General features: G+C 37.5%; 1 protein-coding gene across 7 annotated transcripts in view; it reads right to left on the bottom strand.

The window, feature by feature from the left end:
• Nucleotides 1-19421, bottom strand: part of CEP152 (centrosomal protein 152kDa) — a 102217-nt gene that overhangs the window by 31524 nt on the left and 51272 nt on the right. For 4 of the 7 annotated variants that reach the window (XM_010839532.1, XM_010839533.1, XM_010839534.1 and 1 more), the window contains exons 13-18: nt 16315-16510; nt 9763-9885; nt 9091-9200; nt 8206-8334; nt 7949-8084; nt 1024-1305 (exon numbers count right to left, since the gene is read on the bottom strand). In XM_010839532.1, the coding sequence (XP_010837834.1) occupies nt 1024-1305; nt 7949-8084; nt 8206-8334; nt 9091-9200; nt 9763-9885; nt 16315-16510 (976 nt within the window). Of the gene's footprint in view, nt 1-1023; nt 1306-3275; nt 3462-7948; nt 8085-8205; nt 8335-9090; nt 9201-9762; nt 9886-16314; nt 16511-19421 lie in introns of all 7 variants that reach the window. The other 3 variants (XM_010839529.1, XM_010839531.1, XM_010839530.1) reach the window with 1 other exon arrangement.

Genomic DNA, 19421 nt, shown 5'->3' with positions numbered 1-19421 from the left:
TTTAATTTTACTTCAGGTATTAAGACTTTACATTAAGTAACAGATCTAAAATTTTAAAATATATAATAAATAATATTATATTAAGGTCCGAGGATCTCTGAGGGCTAGAAACCTTGTCAGGTTTCTGAGGTCAAAATTATCAAAATATTTGGACCTCCTTTGTCTTTTTCACTCCCATTCTTTCACATGTATATAGTACTGTTCTCCAGAGGCTACACACTATATAATGTGTCACTTCCTTGACAGCCAAAGGCAAATGTGCATGAGGACTCTTATTTTTTAAAGTTTTCTTACATTTTTTTTCCAATACAGTAAAAAAAATATATACAACCAAGATAGGAAAAGCTGTTTCAAATCTTCAGTTTGTAAAATTGTAAAGACATCCTGAGAACAAAAAATTTAAGCATCACTGTAATAGATAATATTGACAAAATAATAACTCAGCTTTATTCCATTAACACAGAGCTATGCTTTTCTCTGTCTGACCTTTCTTGGAAGCAAGTAACAGGCCCCAGTTAAAAAGGAGCTACCTTTTTGAGTGCTTCCAAGGGGAGGTGATGACACCACTTTTTGGCCACAGGATTTAGACAAAGTTGCATTTAAAGGGCAGGCTTCCAGATTCAAGTCTCAATACAAATATTGTTAAATATCTTATTCACTTTAAGCTTACTTATTTATAACTACTTAAGCAAAATACTTTCCATACAGTTAGATACGAAAGATACATAAGTAAATTGTGCCTCATTCAGATGTCAAACCATCAGCATTAACCTCAGTCATCTTAATATTTAGACCAACCTCAGAGGAGCAAACATTTTGTACACTGAAAGAATATATAGAAAAACTGAGAGTCGACAGTTTTGCGACAGAAATATAGTGAAAATTTTAGAACATAAGATTGTTACTCTACCCTAGGGTGCAAAAAATATTGAAGTATAAATTTATGAACAAGTTCAGTGGCAGCACTTTATAGGTTTCATTAGGCAGTTCCAATAATTTTGCTATAGTAAACCTGCCTATTACCTGTTTGGCAATATTTTCACAATATTTGAGTTCCAGTTCAAACTCAAGTTTCTTCAAGTCCCCCTTGATGGCTGTCTCCTTCGCTTGCTCTAAATTTTGCTGGATCTTTCGCTTCTTTCCTTCTGTCATGATTGCCATCTCTTTCTTGGAAATAACATCAGTGGTGGTTTCTTGGTCCGTTTGGCTGCAACGATCTGAGGTCTTCTTTTTCATTGCCTTTACAGTTTGATCCAGTTTAGACTGCCACTCCTTTTCAAGCTGTTGGATCAGTTCTTGTTTGATCTGTTTTCAGAAGAAAAATCACATGAAGAGAAAAATATTCAAATAAGCAAAAACTAGAGTTAATAGGTAGCCAAAAAAGCATCCACAGACGGCTTGCGAACCATCTAGACATTGCTGCAGTAATCACGTGAGGTTTCGAAATGTAGTCAGTGAGAACATATCCTCACAGAAATCCTGAAAGTTACTCTTTGACTTTATCTACAGGACACAAATCACATGGGAGATTTAAGTATGTTGTATAAGATCAGGTAATCTTGCTCTCAAGATGGAAACTTTCACATTGCCACTACAATGATGGTATGATTAAAAAGAAAAAAAATGAAGAAAATCTCTGCTATGAATACATGATTTTCCATCAATATCAGAGTTTCCACAAAGTAGGCATGGGTTAAGTATAATTAATGAACCTAAAACTGAACAATTTAAAAAATAGTTTGACTTACTTGAACACATTAGAATCTTGTTTGTTATAATAAACTGCACAGAGTCATGGAGAAGGCAATGGCACCCCACTCCAGTACTCTTGCCTGGAAAATCCCATGGACAGAGGAGCCTGGTAGGCTGCAGTAGCCTGGGGTCTCGAGGAGTTGAAACGACTGAGCAACTTCACTTTCACTTTTTACTTTCATGCATTGGAGAAGGAAATGGCAACCCACTCCAGTGTTCTTGCCTGGAGAATCCCAGGGACGGGGGAGCCTGGTAGGCTGCCGTCTATGGGGTAACACAGAGTTGGACACGACTGAAGTGACTTAGCAGCACTGAGTCAGCTGTGCATTCAAGAGGAGGGCATTATTGCAAGAATGTCTTAATGATATGACTTTCAGCAGTATAGTAGGAGGGACCCAAACATAATTAGTAGTGGGCAAAATTGTGAAATAGCAAAATTTGCTTTTCCTTTTTTCTGTTTCCCACCTCCTGGGTATCCAGGGTTTTCAGATTACTTCCCTGGCTACCACAGCTTCTGGCTGTATTGCTTTACTTGATTTATCCTTTCCTGACATTCTCACAAAAGCATTATAGCTGTCTCACTCCTCCACCTAGTAAATAACTGGTTAAAAAAATCCAACTAAAAAACAATTTGCAGTAATTTAAAAATAGGACATTTGTTTTGTGACATCTGTATTTTTATAGATACATGGCTAGATACACTCCAGAATGTATTTTTATATTAAAAAATGACTAGTGAAGGAATTTCAGGGGCCAGCACTTGACTGATGAAATTTGAGGGAAGGCTTGGGAGATGAGTAGGAAGGTCAAAAGACAGGACAATGGTCTACGATTCCATTTTGAGATAGCCCCAACCCAAATTAATAGCAAGAGCAAGGACAAAAGAACCCAGTTTAAATAAGTTTGAGAACTTATTTCACTTCCAACTAAGTTTTTAAGATCATAATTTGGTTCTTCATTTTCTTGGAAACTATGAGCATTTCTTAACCTCATTTGCTACAGAGGTTAATAGAAGTTTTATACTTCCAAGCCTACCCAATGATTACTTCTATCTTCTAATCCACAGTGTACATTAAGTATTTGTTAATTATATTGGTCTGAGTTATCAGAATCATTTCACAATATGAAATTTGAAAATTTGAAATTTGATTGTTGTTTCATTTGAAAAATTAAAAAGTACCCCTCAAAACACATTTCCTGAATTAAGCTAAAGAGCTAAGGGGTGGGAAGTTTTAAAAAATAAAACTGGTATAAACTGCAAATAGCCCAATTCAAAGATATAAAATGAATGATTATATATGTCTGTCTGTGTGTGTGTGTGTTAGTTGCTCAGTCGTGTCCAACTCTTTGCGACCCCATGGACTACAGCCCGCCAGGCTCCTCTGTTCATGGGATTCTCCAGGCAAGAATACTGGATATGTACTTGGCTATTAAAAATAATGTCAGTTCAGGAAGAGCTATCTCTCAAGTTAGTACTATACATTTTTTAAACATAGTGACTAGAAAGAAATTTTAACCCACACCTCTTTCTGTTCCTTATCCCAGTGTTCTTTCGCTAATATCACCTCGTTTTCAACCTGCTGTTTAATATTACTTTCGTGTTCTTTCAGCCACTTGTCCTTTTCCATCACAAGGGTATCTTGGTACTTTTCTTCAAGTTCCACCTGTAGTTTCCTTACATACTCTTCTCTTTCCTCCAATAGCTGTCTCTTTAAACAAAATTCAAATAAGTATCTCATACGACACTAATATTCTCCAAGTCAAATTTATAAAATAATAGTTATATGCATGTAATAGACAATAGCAACAGAGACAAGTGAACTTCCTATATGCTAACTCAATCAGTTGAATAAGTTGTCTTGTAAAAACTTGCCTACATCTCACATATTTGGATAAGAAATTTACAGTTGGATACATTAAAAGAAAAAGCATCTAGTACAATAAATACATCTAATAAATAAATACTCCCAGAAGACCAAATATCCTTTTTTAAAAGTGAAACTGACATTTATGTTTATAGTCCAGCCATCACGGGACATGAGAGGTATCACAGCCCAGGAAAATTTACATTTCTGAGAAGATCTGTATTCTCAGATAAGCCCAAAGTTATTGCTCTATTCTTTTTGGGGGGGTGGAGGGGCAGGGCACAAGGCATGTGGGATCTTAGTTCCTCAAATCAGGGATTAAAACTGTGCTCCCTACAGTGGAAGCATGGAATCTTAATCACTGAAACTCTAGGGAAACCTCTTACTGCTCTATTCTAAAAGTTACGCATCCTTCGACAAATTCAGCTTAGTACTTTATTATCAAATTCAAAACTTTACCAAAACTAGCTAAAGCATTATCAAATAAGAACTGTCAAATGTCAGTTAAAATTTAATAATTTGAACTATTCCTATAATATTTTCTACTCTAGAAACACAATTGATCTGAAAACTCTAATAAAATTCTACTCAGAGATCAAAATTATCTATGAGTGTTTGTTTGAAAGTTTTTCCAAATGGGTCTTCTGGAAGTCCCACCAAGATGCTATGAGAAGAAACACACTGAAGACCACAGACTACAATACCAAGGAAGTACACCTCACATACCTAGTGCTACTTGGCAACAGATCTTTTGTTCTGACTCTTCGGCATTATTTCTGACCCGTGACTATATGGTTGTCTGGATTTTTTTTGAGTTCACAGCTGACCTTGATTATTTCTGTCTTAATTGCTATCTGAGTCCTTTCCACCACTGGTACATGCCAAGAAGATGTTATCTATGTTTGCTGAGTGTTACATGGTTTTGGAAAACCTCCTAGGGACTGAGGGACTCATTTCTTCAGTCCCATCATGGGGACTGCAGTTGTACTAGGACTATAGGACAGTCTCATCCACATGGTCGGGAAAATTGTCCGTTGTCACATCATAGACTGTTATCTATATATCTACACTCATATATCACTGTTATTTTTGTTTTGACTGTAGAAGACGTCCCCAAATTGTCTTATCTGTGTGTGCCTTTCCTTTAGGAGTTGTTTCTATATGTATTTGCATTTCCTTTGACAGAAAGAAGAAAATTGCTACTAATTTTCTGTGTGTCTATATGTGTGAATATATTAGCTTAACTACATAATAAACCAGACAATACAGAGACAACAACAAATGTCTATTATTTCCCATGATTCTGTGCATCAGCTGGGTGGTGGTGATGGCCTGAGCCTACTCAGCTGATCTCTGCAGACACCTGGGGCTACAATGGTCTAAGATGGCAACACTCACATGCCTGGTGGTTTTTTCAATGTCACCAGGATGACACAGTGACTTGGTCACATGTCTCATCATCGAGCAGGTTATTCCAGATCCTTCACATGGTGCTTGGATAAAGGGTTCATAAGAGTATCAAGCTTCCAAGGACCAACACATAAATGCTTTATAAATGTCTTTTTACATAATTTTTTACTAATATCCCATTAGCCAAAGTAAGTCATTTGGCCAAGGCCAGATTCAAGGGAAGAGAAACAGACTATCTATAACTGAGAACAGCTACAAAGCCACACTGCAAAGAGACCCACATTCAGGGATAGGAAAAAAGTGTAGCCATTTCTGCAATCCACCACAGTGAGGAAAAACTTGCTTCCAACTCGACAGAAGAAAAGCAAATTTATTGCTCACAGGAATCTGTCATTTGAACATACTATGGGAATATTTAATTTTAAAAGTTTTATCATTCAAGGTAAGGAATACTTGGATAGTTTTAAAATGTTGAAACTTGTTTTACATGCCTCTGACAGTCAAAAAAATCTAACTAAGGACTGATTTAACATGGATTACAACTGTATAAGCAAGCCTTAGCTTCTGTGTAGGAATAGCATTATTATGCATGGCAGCATCGATCATCTTTTCCTTGTCTACAGATTCATGTGTATCTGTGTGTTAGTCACTCAGTCGTGTGCAACTCCTTGCAACCCCAGGAACTGTAGCCCTCCTGTCTGTGGAATTCTCTGGGCAAGAATACTGGAGTGAGCTGCCATTTCCTTCTCCAGGGGATCTTCTGAACCCAGGGATCAAACCCAGGTCTGCCACATTGCAGGCAGATTCTTTACTGTCTGAACCACCAGGGAAACTCACAGATTCATAGCCTTTGTTGATTACTACCCGGTTGGAAGGTTCCTGTGTATATGAACAAGCCAGGTTAACATCTGTTAATAGAAGCTTTAAAGGCCGGAATTGAACTTGTACTTAACCTGCAGCCTGATTCAACGAGTGTTTCAGAAAGATGACATATGAAAAAGAGAAATACAACTGGCGACTCACAGCACTGCCTGTCATATACATTTTGTATCCAAGCAAAGCTCTTGACCTGAAGACCAACTGCAAGGAAAATGACTCATGTTCTGTGGAGAAGGACTACCCTAACAGTTCCCTAGCTTGCTCAAGTTAGTAAGATTCTCCCATTGTGTGAATGTGAAACAATTCCTAGGAAAGTACACTGGTGTGTAAATACATATCTTTGTCTAATTCTGGAGGATATGAAAAAATTAAAGTCTCATAAATGTAAAGGAGTTCTATTCTGACTGGCTTATGAAGGCTACTAGGCTTTGTAAAGGACTTATATAAATCTAAATAAAAAAATTAAAGAATATCCAGAGAAGAAAGGAATTCAACTTTTACTGCTTTTAGGTACACTGGCCCTTTAAGTGAGGGATGGGTATAACTACAAGCAGATAGTGCAGAGGAGTCTTTTAGGGTGATGAGACTATTCTGTTTCAATCCACACATGGGTTAAAAATCTATAAAACCAGACATCAAATGAAAAAAGAATCAATTTTACTATAATTTTAAATTTTAAAGAAAAAAAGTAACTTGTAGGTTTTTTTGGAAGGCCCAAATAGTTTTAACTTTCCTTCTTGCCCCAGCGCACAAGAATTCATGAGCCAAAATACCAGTTAGTACCAGCTATTAATTGCAACTGATCGATTATGGGGGGTGAAATTTTACAGCCAAATTGATTCTTTTAAAAGTACTAGGAAATATACTTCAGAAAAGAAAGACCTCTTTGAGAGAAATGCTCTTATGTTCTTGCCAATTTATATATTTAAAGGAAGAAAGAAAGAAAACAATCACACTAGATCTTCTCCCTATTTTAATTTTTTTAAACATTACTGAGCTAAGTCTTTAATTTCTAGGTAATTTAAGACACTTTCTAGCTTTTATTTCACCAGCACAAACTAAAACATCTCCCCGTAGTTCTTTTTTCACTAGATGGTATGTATACATGGCATGTTTTTCTACCATATTAATCTGTTCAAAAATAATCAAAATATTAAATGAACTGGACTGCCTCACCTGCTCTTTACATTCTTTTCAAGTCTGGTGGTAGCAATCATCAAGCTTTACTATAACTTATTCAGAAATCTCTGTTAAAAACATTTTCTCAAGCCTTTAAAAATATTTGCTAATTTTGATGCACGTGGCTTTCAGATTGTGGTCTGCAGCCTGGTCTCAAGGGAAAGGGAGAGGCAGATGGGTGTCTGGATCAGGCTTAGGTCAGGACAGGGAAGAAGACGGGAGGGGCGACTGCTTTTACGTGATTTGACTCCTGGACACTTGCCAAGGGCAACTTGGAAGATTCAGGCAGGAGAACAGAGGACACTGCAGCCCCTCCAGCTTCCCTGAACGACAAGACCTCCCTGGACAGAGGGCACACTTAAACTGACCTTCCTCTCCACAGCCCCACATCATCACCTCCTGTATCATAATACCCCAGTTCAAAATTCCTGCCCGTTTCCCCAGAATAAATGGATGCTTACGTCCTGAGAGAAATGGGTCAGAGGAAAAGGTCTCTGAGGGGAATACTTCGTGCAGTGCTCACAGGGCTGGGAGTAACCACCTAAGCAGCAAACACACACACAAAATGAGCATCCCTGGGCTTCAGACTCAAAGTGACTCAAAGTCCACCTCCCTTATTTTTCCAGAACTCTCTTTGGTCTCTTAGAAATCTACAAGGAAGAATCATTTTCTCCTATGGATCTGCCATTTTCTACCAGGGCTTTAATAATCATTTCAATGTTAACTGAACTTTGTGAGCTGAATTCGTGTCAATCAGTCAAACGTAAAGAGCCTTCTACAGAAGTCTTCCCTGTTCCACAAGGGAATGAGTGTACTGGTTTCAAAGAGCAATGAAGTGAGCACAACATGGACTTGTTCCGTACCTTCTTCTCCTGTGCCTGTTGCTCTTTTTCCATGCTCTTCCTGAGAGTCGCTTCTAGCTTATCTTTCTCTCGGCACACTTCCAGGTAACATTCCTGCACAGCCGCCATCTCCTTATTCACCTCATCTAAGTCAGACCTTGGATACACAAAACCAGCAACTAAATGTAAGGCTGCAGAACGAACAATTTTCCTCTAAATGATGTGATAAGATAAAGCTGTCTCTACACTTTCAAGGGCAGCGAGACTTGCATCCTCACCTAAGTTGTAAGCGAGTTGCCTCGTAAACCTCAAAGAGTTGCTGTTTCTCCAAAGCGTGCTTTGCTAACAAGCTTTCCCGTATTTGGGCTTTCATGGCTTCATGGTGCTGCTGGTAAGTCCTCTCACACCTAGAGACAGATGACAGACAGCGGAATCTAAGGCAGTGCCCAGCATTACCAGAAACAGCAAGATGAACTGGTTTCCCTCCCTTCCTTCCCACTCCTTTCCTACGAATGCAAAGCGCAATTAAGATCAGATTGGTCTTCCCCAACCAAAAGTGGTAATTGTTAACTTTCAATAGATGATCTTTTGAGAATCTTCAACATTTTCTTTCTGCAAATGTTTCTAGAGAAAAATTAGAAACCTAGATGTGTGAATGCCCTAGTCCTTCACACAGAGTATAACAGTCTGTGTTTAGAACTTGTTTATAAAAAAATAATTGAAATAACAGAGGGTGTGGTTCAAAAATTCTAAGTTATCTATAAATGCAAATACTAAAGCACCCAACTCACACATAAGTTATGTTCCAAAAGTCTGTTTCCAAGTTTATGACTTTGTATTTAGAAGACATTATTTCCTCCCACAAATTTCTTTCTTATTAAAAAAAATAGTTAAGCCATTAAGCTCTACTGTTTCAATGAACTACAGTTTGGATGGTTCTATAGAACTCAACCCACTACATAACATTATTTCTATGGAAAGTGTGTTCCAAATTCTAATTTGAGAAGCCAGGGACTCATCTTCTCCAATTTATGATCTCAATGGGGAAGGTTCACCTACATCATTTTACTTGAATCTTTTGGAGGGGTGTGTATAAGGGAGATGTAATAGGTAAGGGTGTGTAATAGGAGATGGGAGAAGGGAGGTCTCTGTCTGTACCTCACCTATCAACAGCTTCTTGTTTATCACGGTCAAAATCCTGTACCATTTGTCTCATTTGATTGCATAAGTCTTGATTTGTATTTCTCAGTTTTTCTTCAGTTTCTTTAAGTTCCTGGATACAAAAGAATAAAGTATTTAGAGGAAATAAACACCTTTATTGACTAATCTAATCTTATTTTCCGATATCCTCTGTGCCTTTTGTCTTTCATTATAATATTATTTGACAAAATAACATTTTCATAACTCTATAAAAGTCTCTTCAGGCCTTGTAAGAGTATAGGCTTATCAAGTAGCTTTTTGATTGGAGTAAACGTTAAAAACTTGTATAAAAGCATTCAATCAGTGAAGAATTGGCTAACTGATGCTTTCTAACAAGTCTTAGAATACAATAATATTCCCAACCATATAAATAAGCAAGGTTTTACTTTTTGGTCAAGAGCTGCCTAAGGAGAAAAGAATACTTCCAATAGCCGTGCAATAATGCAGACAGGAAGCTAGAATTATACTATCTTCCAATGAAAATACTACCACATGACCAGTAGTAAAAGGAAATAACTGGAATCCTAATTACCTGCTAATGTACTTGACCACTAATACCTTTGTGTCATAGTACTCTCTATTTTTGAATGAGGCCATGAGATTTCTCATAAAATAGAGGAAAGTTTTTCAATCACCTGATTTTGTTGCTGTAAAACTTGAATTTCATTTTTAAGCTGCAGTATATCATCTTTGACAATCATGTCAGAAGAGTCAGGCCATATCTGATTAGTTGGTTTTTCTGAGGTATCTGTTTTAGTCTAAATATTAAAGAGAAATCAAAAGTGTTCAGGTTCTTAAAAATTTTTAAGCACTAGTTTTGAAACAATGTCATACTTACAAAGAAAGTACAAAAACAGTACAAATAGCCAGAGTACAATTATCAATACCAGTAAATTAACTAGGATGCAATACTATTAACCAATCTACACACCTTACACAAAGTTTTCCAATTTTCCTCTAAATGTTCTTTTTCTGGTTCAGGATGCAATCTACAACTCTACATTGCATTTAGTTGTCACATCTTATCAGTCTACTCCAATCTGGGACAGTTTTTTTCAGTCTTTGTCTTTCAAATCCATGACATTTTTGAAGACTACTTGTACTAATCGTTTATTTTGTAGGTTGTCCCTTAATTTGAGCTTTTTTGATGTTACTTCATTATTAAATTTAGGTTATGCATTTTTGGCATGAACACCAAAGAAGTGATGTGAACACTTCTGAGGAGACATATGACATCAATCAATAGTATTGATCAGCTAACTGATGAAGGTCAAAGACCCTGTCTGCAGGCACCTCCACTCTAAAGTTACTATTTTGCAATTAATAGTAAGTATACTATTCAGAGACACTTGAGACTATGCAAACATTCTATTTTTCATCACACTCTCACCCATTAGGCTTAGCATATTTAATCAATATTAATTCATACGTTTTATTCAATAGGAACTCACGATAGACTTTGGTAAATTGTTTCCAGAAAGTTGGGACACATGTATACCGTCAGGTAGTACAAGAGTCTGTCCAGCTCTCTTTGCCGCCAATGGCCAGTGATTGAACGATTATTGTGTTTGATGAGGGAAAGGATCTCCAAAAGTTTTTTCATTTCCATTTCTTGTGTCACCATCAGAGAGCAACCTCTTACATGCCTTCATTGTTCACTTGTTCTTCATCTTCCAGGATATATATAGGTTAGCATTTTCCTCTTACTACCTGAGTATTTTGTCCATTTTTATAAGTTATTTGTTCATTGAAGAGGTCAAAGTTTTTTTTTTTAATTATCTACTCTAATTGACCTGTTGGTTTTATTCTTTACCTGAACTCTGAGGTCTTTCCTTCAATGTTTAAAATACATCTGTACCAAAGTTCATTCTACTAACTGGGGGAAAAAGAGGTATGTGTATCTCATTCTACATGGGGTGACAGAACCCCAAGCCTTTGACTCCTTTTTCCCATTTAGTCTTCATTTCCTTCAGAGGGAGACTGCTCTAGTTGCTGGCTTTGCTGGTTCACCTGCCATCATGTCCCAGAAGCCACTGCTCCTATCCCAGTTAGAAGAGAGAGGAGATAAGAATATCTACTCTGTTAGCTTTCCAGACTTGGGGGCGTTAATGAGACTTTAAAGGATTTTGTTGACTTATTAGAATGGCTTTTTAAAAAAAAAAAAAAAAAACATGGCCTCTACTTTTTAAGGTTTATGACATTCATTTGTGCTTCCTTCCCTATTAATGAGTTTCTATTACTTAGAATGGAAGTAACATCATACTGCTGCCCTGAAAAAACAATCTTCATGGCTAGTCACTGCACTCAATTTTGACATATTTTCACACTGCAGGCACACTGGGACTTGGCACTTGCAGTAATTGTTGGCACAAAACTCTTAAGAACGTCTTTCACAAGAGAAGGACCATTTGAATGTCACAACAAAATTTCTCTCTCTAAAGCTGGAATACAGAAGGCATTATCTTCAAAAACACAAGAAATGTAATATACCAACTCTTATACTATCTTCCTAATTTCTATGTCTCAAAAAAATCTACCCAGGACCCTTCTGAGTTGGCTACTGAACATTGCCTATCAAGTCCCTTGGAATCAGAGTATGGCTTTAATCACAGCTTGTGGTAAGGTAATGATCTCTATTAAGTATCACACACAGAAAGGGCTCTGTGTTTTATTTCTTAAGCTTACAAAAAATTCAGTGTCGATGTGGTCCCTGCCTGCTAGTAAGCCAGTCTGGTTTTTCTAAGGCCTTTGCCACATTCTACCTTAATGGCCCAGTTGTTCAACTGGAATGAAGAGCATAGTATTTGACCCACCCCCAATCACTGCATAGTGCTATGTATGGGCAGACTCCTCAGTTTGATCACATATTATCCTGGAAATGTCATAAAGCAGCACTGCTATGAATAGTCATATGACATAAAAGCCAAAAAAAAAAAAAAACTCTGTAGTAACTCTAAATTGTTCTATATAAGATGAATAGAAATGGAAATAAAACATACTAAAGGCATTTATAAAGAAATAAATATATCAATACCTTTAAAACATCTATGAAAGAATCTGTCAAAACAGATTATATAGGAACTATTTTTGTTGCCCTTCTTAATACATAAAGGCTTTAGACGAGGATTCTGATGGCCCAGTTCTCTTTAAAAAGACATCCAGGGAAGTTTAAATTATTGTGTTCTTTCTCTTAGCAAGCACAAAGTTCAACATCATTTCATTAAGCTCCGGATTTGATGCTAGCTATGACCGTTCTTTCTAAAAAATCAATAGAGGGACTGCCCTAGTGGTCCAGGGTTTGCCTTTCAGTGCAGGGGACTAGGATTCAATCCCTGGTCAGGGAACTAAGATTTCACATGCTGCAGGCAATGAAGCCCACCTGCTGCACCTACTGAGCCCCTGCACTCAAGAGCAAACAAAGTTGTTGCTCCATGCACAGCAACCAGAGAAAGCCGGCACACCACAGAGACCCAGTGTAGCCACAATTAAAAACAAAAAAATCGAGAGACATTTAATGAATTTAGCTTCATTAAAGATTTCAGAAAGACTAAGTTTATATAACATAAATTTCTAGCTTATTTGCTATATCCTTTTACGTACATCTGCTCAAGGCTGAAATGTCCCTATCCACCTTCTCCCCTGGGTTTATCCTTGAGGACAGAGATCAAAAGTTCCCTCATAGACTTCACTAGGGCTACCTTAGTACTCCACACCACCCACAAGATCAGTTAGTTATTCCTTCTCATAGCACTTTGTAATTAGTATCACCCTTATTATACAAAGTTATACATGTCCATCTTCTTATAGATCCGTAGTATTGACTATGGTAGCCAGTAACCACGTATGGTTGTTGAGCACTTGAAATGTGACTTGTCCAAATAGAAACATGCAGTAAGGAGAAAATACATGCCAGATTTCAAGGGCAGAGCACACACAAAAAATAAACTGTCTTATTAATAATTTTATATTGATCACATATTGAGAAGATAATATTTTACATATACTAGGTTAAATAAATTATTAAAAACAATTTCACCTATTTTACTGTAATGGGACTACTAGAGATTTTAAGTTATATATATGGCATTATTGTGAAGAAAGCTGAGCGCCGAAGAATTGATGCTTTTGAACTATGGTGTTGGAGAAGACTCTTGAGAGTCCCTTGGACTGCAAGGAGATCCAACCAGTCCATTCTGAAGGAGATCAGCCCTGGGATTTCTTTGGAAGGAATGATGGATGCTAAAGCTGAAACTCCAGTACTTTGGCCACCTCAAGTGAAGAGTTGACTCATTGGAAAAGACTCTGATGCTGGGAGGGACTGGGGACAGGAGAAGAAGGGGACGACAGAGGATGAGATGGCTGGATAGCATCACTGACTCAATGGACGCGAGTCTGAGTAAACTCCGGGAGTTGGTGATGGACAGGGTGGCCTGGCGTGCTGCAATTCATGGGGTCACAAAGAGTCGGACACGACTGAGCAACTGAACTGAACTGAACTGATGGCATTATTATATATCCACTGGATACCGATATTCTAGAATCGAAGTTCCTTCATAGAATGGCCATTGTTTCCTTCATCGCTGAATCCCATTAGACCTTGCATAAGGTAGCTTAAAAAAGAAAACCTAAACTGAATGATTTTCTTTTCATCCACATACCTCCCCAACCCTGCTTTCTGACTTTACAGACTAAATAGGGAGCTTCATTAGAAAAAGATGAGAGAAACAGGAGGCAAAGGCCAAGTTTGAAGGCATTCATCTGCTAATGAGACGGCTGAGAACTTGAGTGCTTATTTTAAAAACCCACCTGTCCATTAAATTACTACCTCCTCTCCCTCTTCTCCATCTAGGAAATGGGTCAACATACGTAATCATTCAGTAAATATTTACTGATCAAAGACTCACAGAATTATCAAGACAATACTCTCGAGATTCCTATATAGTTAAGTGGAAGCAGAATAGCCATAAGCATCAAGGACTGAATTCAGCTTCACTTTAAGAAAAACCAAATGTAGACTGCTGAGAAATCACCATGGCAGAAGGCTGCTGCTGCTGCTGCTGCTAAGTCACTTCAGTCGTGTCTGACTCTGTGTAACCCCATAGACGGCAGCCCACCAGGCTCCCCGGTCCCTGGGATTCTCCAGGCAAGAACACTGGAGTGAGTTGCCGTTTCCTTCTCCAATGCATGAAAGAGAAAAGTGAAAGTGAAGTCGCTCAGTCGTGTCCAACTCTTAGCGACCCCATGGACTGCAGCGTACCAGGCTCCTCTGTCCATGGGATTTTCCAGGCAAGAGTACTGGAATGGGGTGCCATCGCCTTCTCCAATGGCAGAAGGCTACCTGGCAAAAAAAAGGAAAAAAAGGGTATTCAAAGATGAGATGGCTCCCTCTAATCTACTGATAAAACAGACTGTAGAGTGTGGAGGCAAACAGAAAGGTTAAAAACAACACAAGGAATGGCCACCAGCCATTGCCACACATGTGAAAGTGTATCTGTACAGCAAATGCCGACTAGGGATTTCAATATGGAAAAGAGAAAGCAACAAGACACCAGAGCTAAGGTTCAGACCCCAAATCAGGCTCCTACCCTTAGCACACTCACACTAAAATGCTTATTAAACTAATCAACTCTAACCTAACACAAATTTTCATTTCCATTCTTTATAAAAAACATATGGGAACAGTTAAAAGAGCTTGGTTTAAAGACGTTAAATGTGCTGTGGGGAAGCACAGTCTCCCATTTCTCATTTGCTTATTAACATTGAAATCAATGTGTTCATCAAATAGTTACTCAGAAGAAAGAACCAAACTGGGCAGGGCTTTCACAGTGAGAGCACACTATTATTTCTGGAAAGCAAACTAGGCATGATTAAAATTCCACAATAATAAGCGCCAGAGAACATCTTGCACACTTTGCTTTAATAGGACTTTTAATGAATACAACTCCTAGCTTAAAGGATCAAGAGATAAAACAGTACCAAAGTAGGAAGTAAAATATTATTTCCATCCATGAGGAAAAGGAATACACTACCTACATCTTTTTTTTTTTTTTGGCAGCACCACACACCATGGAAGATATAAGTTCTCTGGCCAGGGATTGAACCCATGCCCTCTGCAGAAGCACAGAGTCTTAAACACTGGACCACCAGGCAAGTCCCACCTACCTACACTCATATATTACCTTCCCTCTCCTCTTAGCTTCTAGATCTTTCTTTCCAATAGGAATAGAGGTGAGCTGGATTTAAAGATAGAGAAGGGTGAAAAAGGCAGATGTTGAAAGAGGACATCCCTAAAGACCTCTGATAGCATGATCTTGGAGAAATAACCTTGACTTATTCATCAGTGCAGTGTTTTAGTCTCAATTTACCCAAAGACTCACTCTAAGCCCAGAAGGGTCACAAATTCCTCCAGTTTCATTGATCTTATCTATAAAGTAAGCACACTAACTTACTTTATAAAGATATAAAGGTGGGTTTCAAGGACTCTGACATATCTGACATGTCTTTCCCACCTCTAACACCACCATACACTGAATTTTTTTTTCATTGTAGAATGACTATTCTTTTAAGAACATGGGCCAGGGAAATGTGAGGCAAATTGCGAGGGCATTTTGTGGAGAGTCTAACTAGATGTGAAAGCACTACCGGAACAAGCTGATCTTGAGGAAATGCAGATGCCTTGTTATAAAGAACGCTGCACTGGATTTGTGGCTATGGAATTTTACCTAATTGGCGTCTCATTTACTAGGTGCCAAAAGTAACAAGAAAGTATATTCCTTTAAGTGGCATTTCCTTCTTTAAACTTCATTTACGGACTTCCCTGGTGGTCCAGTTGTTGGGAATCTGCCTGCCAATGCAGGGGACATGGGTTCAATCCCTCCTCTGGGAGGATTCCACATGCCGAGGGGCAGCTAAGCCTGGGAGCCACAACTACTGAGCCTGCACTCCGAAACAAGAGAAATCACCACAATGAGAAGCCCGGGCACCGAAACTAAAGAGCATTCCCTATTTTCTGCAACCAGAGAAAGCCCCTGTGTAGCAAAGCAGATCCAGAACAGTTAGAAATTAGTTAATTAACTTTACTTATAAAAAAGTCAAATGAATGCCTGAAAGACAAAGGTTTAATTTAAATGTGAAAACTTTAAGAGTTTTCTTTATTAAATTTTGAAAAACAGCTTTACAAATTCTACCTCAGTGCTTTTTTCCTCCTTCTCCACTTGGAGAGCTTCGATTTTCTTATGAGAGTTTTTGAGATCACTTTGTAACTGAGACACCAGATGACGCTTCACAGAGTTGCTATCCAGCAAACGCTGCACCTCTGCTTTCAGCTTCAAGATGACCTCCTCTTTAGAAAGCGCTTCATCTGGGCCTTCTTGCTGCACAAAGCTAATGGAAAAATGATCATACTTAAGGTTAAATCCAGTAACAAATCAAGTATGACTATTCCTTAAAAGCAACTAACTGCAGTGGTAACCATGCTTTGCAACCCATCCAACAATATACTTGCATTTCAAAAACAATTTTAAGCTTTGTCATACACAGGTTATTGTCTTTGATATATCCCTATATAGAAATAAGTTCATTCACAGAAAGACCATTCTTAAGCATAGTCCTGCTGCCTCACTGCAAGGAATTCAACCATATGAACTTCAGCAGAGCATGCATTTTTACTTTTGATAAATTGCATGCTGTATATACATGTCTTTCCTGACTCCAAGAGAAACAATGAGAAAATAAAGAGGAAATGAATAGTAAAACACTAGTTATCCTAATCAACAATTTCTGTCTCTCTTTTATTAAAACACAAGTCTGAGTGGATATCTGAGCAACTGGAAAGAAAAAAAATAACACAAATAAATGCCATGCTAATTTAATCCCCAGTACAGTTGGTCAATAAATTTTAAAATTGGAATGAGTATTTCTGTTCCTTGCCATAATGGATTAAAAGGACCAGTTTTCTCTTTCTGTCTTTAAAAAAGCTAGAAAACTAAATAAAATAAATGAAATGGTGGTGTTCAGTCACTGGACAAGAAGCAGCATAGTGTAGTGATGCTTGAGAAAAGTAAAGCAAGCAAGGTAAGCCCTATAATGGCTGCAGCTTTCTTCCTGGAGAGTTTCCAGTGTGCAGCAGAGAAAGGGGAAACCAGGGAGTCCACTTTCTGCAGTCTCACCAAGTTGCAGAATTCAGTATGGAAAAACCAAAATGGCTAAAATCTGGGCAGCAAAACACCGTGAGGAAGGTAGCTACACAGAAAAAGGGCTCTGGAGACCTGTGGTGTATGTGAGAAAATTACCTCAAGATGGGAGCGAGGCAGGGAAAGCCACAGCAAGAGAGTAGGGCTGGGAATATTTTGTATTTCAATGAACCATAGTGGAGAGACTTCCTAAGTCACACAGCATCAAATATTGCCTTAGTAATAAGGCCAAATTAGCCCCAGATTAAGCTGTTTGTTCTAAATCTGATCTAATGAAGCCTACAAAGAAGGCTTGAAAGGATCAAATGAATTCCAGGTAACTTAAGTATGTCACAGAAAAAGAGTAACGGTATTTTTTTCTCTGCAATAAAGTCCAAAATCTAAAGCATACAATTCAGAATGTCCAGCATCCAATCAAATTTACCAAACATGAATAAAGCAGGACAGAAAATATGAACTGTAACCTGGGGAAAATGATCGGGGATGACAGATAGTAGAATTATATGTTCAAGGAGGTGGGGGCGGGGCGGGGGGTGGGGACACAAAAACAATGAGGAAGGAAATGGAAGACTTTATGCCCCAAATTGGACTTGCAGAGACAAAAAATAAAAATATCTGGAAAAATATACCTACTAGATGAGATTAACAGCCTATTTAATACAGCATACGAAAAAATTCATGGACATAAAGACACAGCAAACTTAAACACAAAGAGAATGAAGACCAGAAATACATAGAGTATATTAAATTTTCTAAGTTAACTGTAGTTAAGTCCCAGAAGAATGGGGAAGCTGATAGAAAAAATATTTGAAAAAATAATAACCACAATTTTTCTGATGAAAATTAAAACTCCCTAAAACCTAGAAGCTCAATGAATCTCAAGCGCAAAAAACATGAAAACCATTATAAGTTATATCAACACCAAATCGCTTAAACCAGTGATAAAGAGTGCAGGAAGATTCCTGGGGAGATGACCAGGGGAAGGAATTCTGGATTCTGTATATAAGCAAGCCTTAGTCTAAGCCCTGAACTATGCATGCAGAGAACAGACTGCATGCATCAAATCAGGAAAGATTTGGAGAACTTCTCTGAAATTTGAACCACACAAATCTCACACTGACTAGCCCTGGAAAGGCACATACATACACAGGACAAATTCAAATCAATGTGGCAAAGGCTCAGAAAAATAAACAAAGATTTGAAACACCCATACGAGTCTCTATACAACAAAAAAATCACAATGTCTAGTATACAATCTAAAAGCACTCAATATAAAACTAACAAGGAAAACCCAAATGCTAGAAATATTACAGAGAGTTTTAAAAGTTTAAAGCGGCAAATATCTAGCCTTTATGAGTAAAGAAAACACACTTGAAATGAACCAAAAAAATAGGAATTTTCAACAGAGGATAAAAACTTTAAAAGAACCAAATGGAAATTTTATCATTATAAAAATACAATATCTAAAAGTTAAAAAAAAAACTCAACTGACAGGCTCAACAGAATAGAAATGACAGAGGAGAGAGTGAGCGGACCTGAAAATAGTTCAACAGCAATTATCTAATGTGGAAAAAAAAATGAACAGTGTCTCAGAGAACAGTGGGACAACATAAAACGACTTAACATTATATGTAATTGGACAACCAGAAGGAGAGAGAAAGCGATAGGGGCAGAAAAAGTATTTGAAGAAAGAATAGTCAACATTTTCACAAATTTGGTAAAAGACATAATTTACATTTTGCAAATGAGATAAAGTAAAAGAAAAACACACTTAGACACATAATGAAAGTGCTGAAAACTGAAAAAAGAAAAAGGAAAAAAATCTTAAAACAGCAGGAGAAAAAAACGACACATTATATACAGAAACAATGATTCAAATAACAATAGCTTTCTATTCAGGAACTACCAGAGACAGTGGGAGAGCGTACCTTTAAAGTGCTGAAATAAAACAACAGTTGATCCAGAATTCTGTAATCAGCAAATATAACAACATTTCCATATAACAAAACTAAGAATTTTTGGCAAAACCAATACAATATTGTAAAGTTTAAAAATAAAATAAAATTTAAAAGAAAAAAAAAAGGAAAAAAAAAAAAGAATTT

The sequence above is a fragment of the Bison bison genome, unplaced genomic scaffold (genome assembly GCF_000754665.1).
Source record: "Bison bison bison isolate TAMUID 2011002044 unplaced genomic scaffold, Bison_UMD1.0 scf7180017864118, whole genome shotgun sequence".
NCBI classification, from domain to species: Eukaryota; Metazoa; Chordata; class Mammalia; order Artiodactyla; family Bovidae; genus Bison; species Bison bison.
Note: the sequence above shows the minus strand (reverse complement) of the source record. Positions and strands in the feature narration are given on the sequence as shown.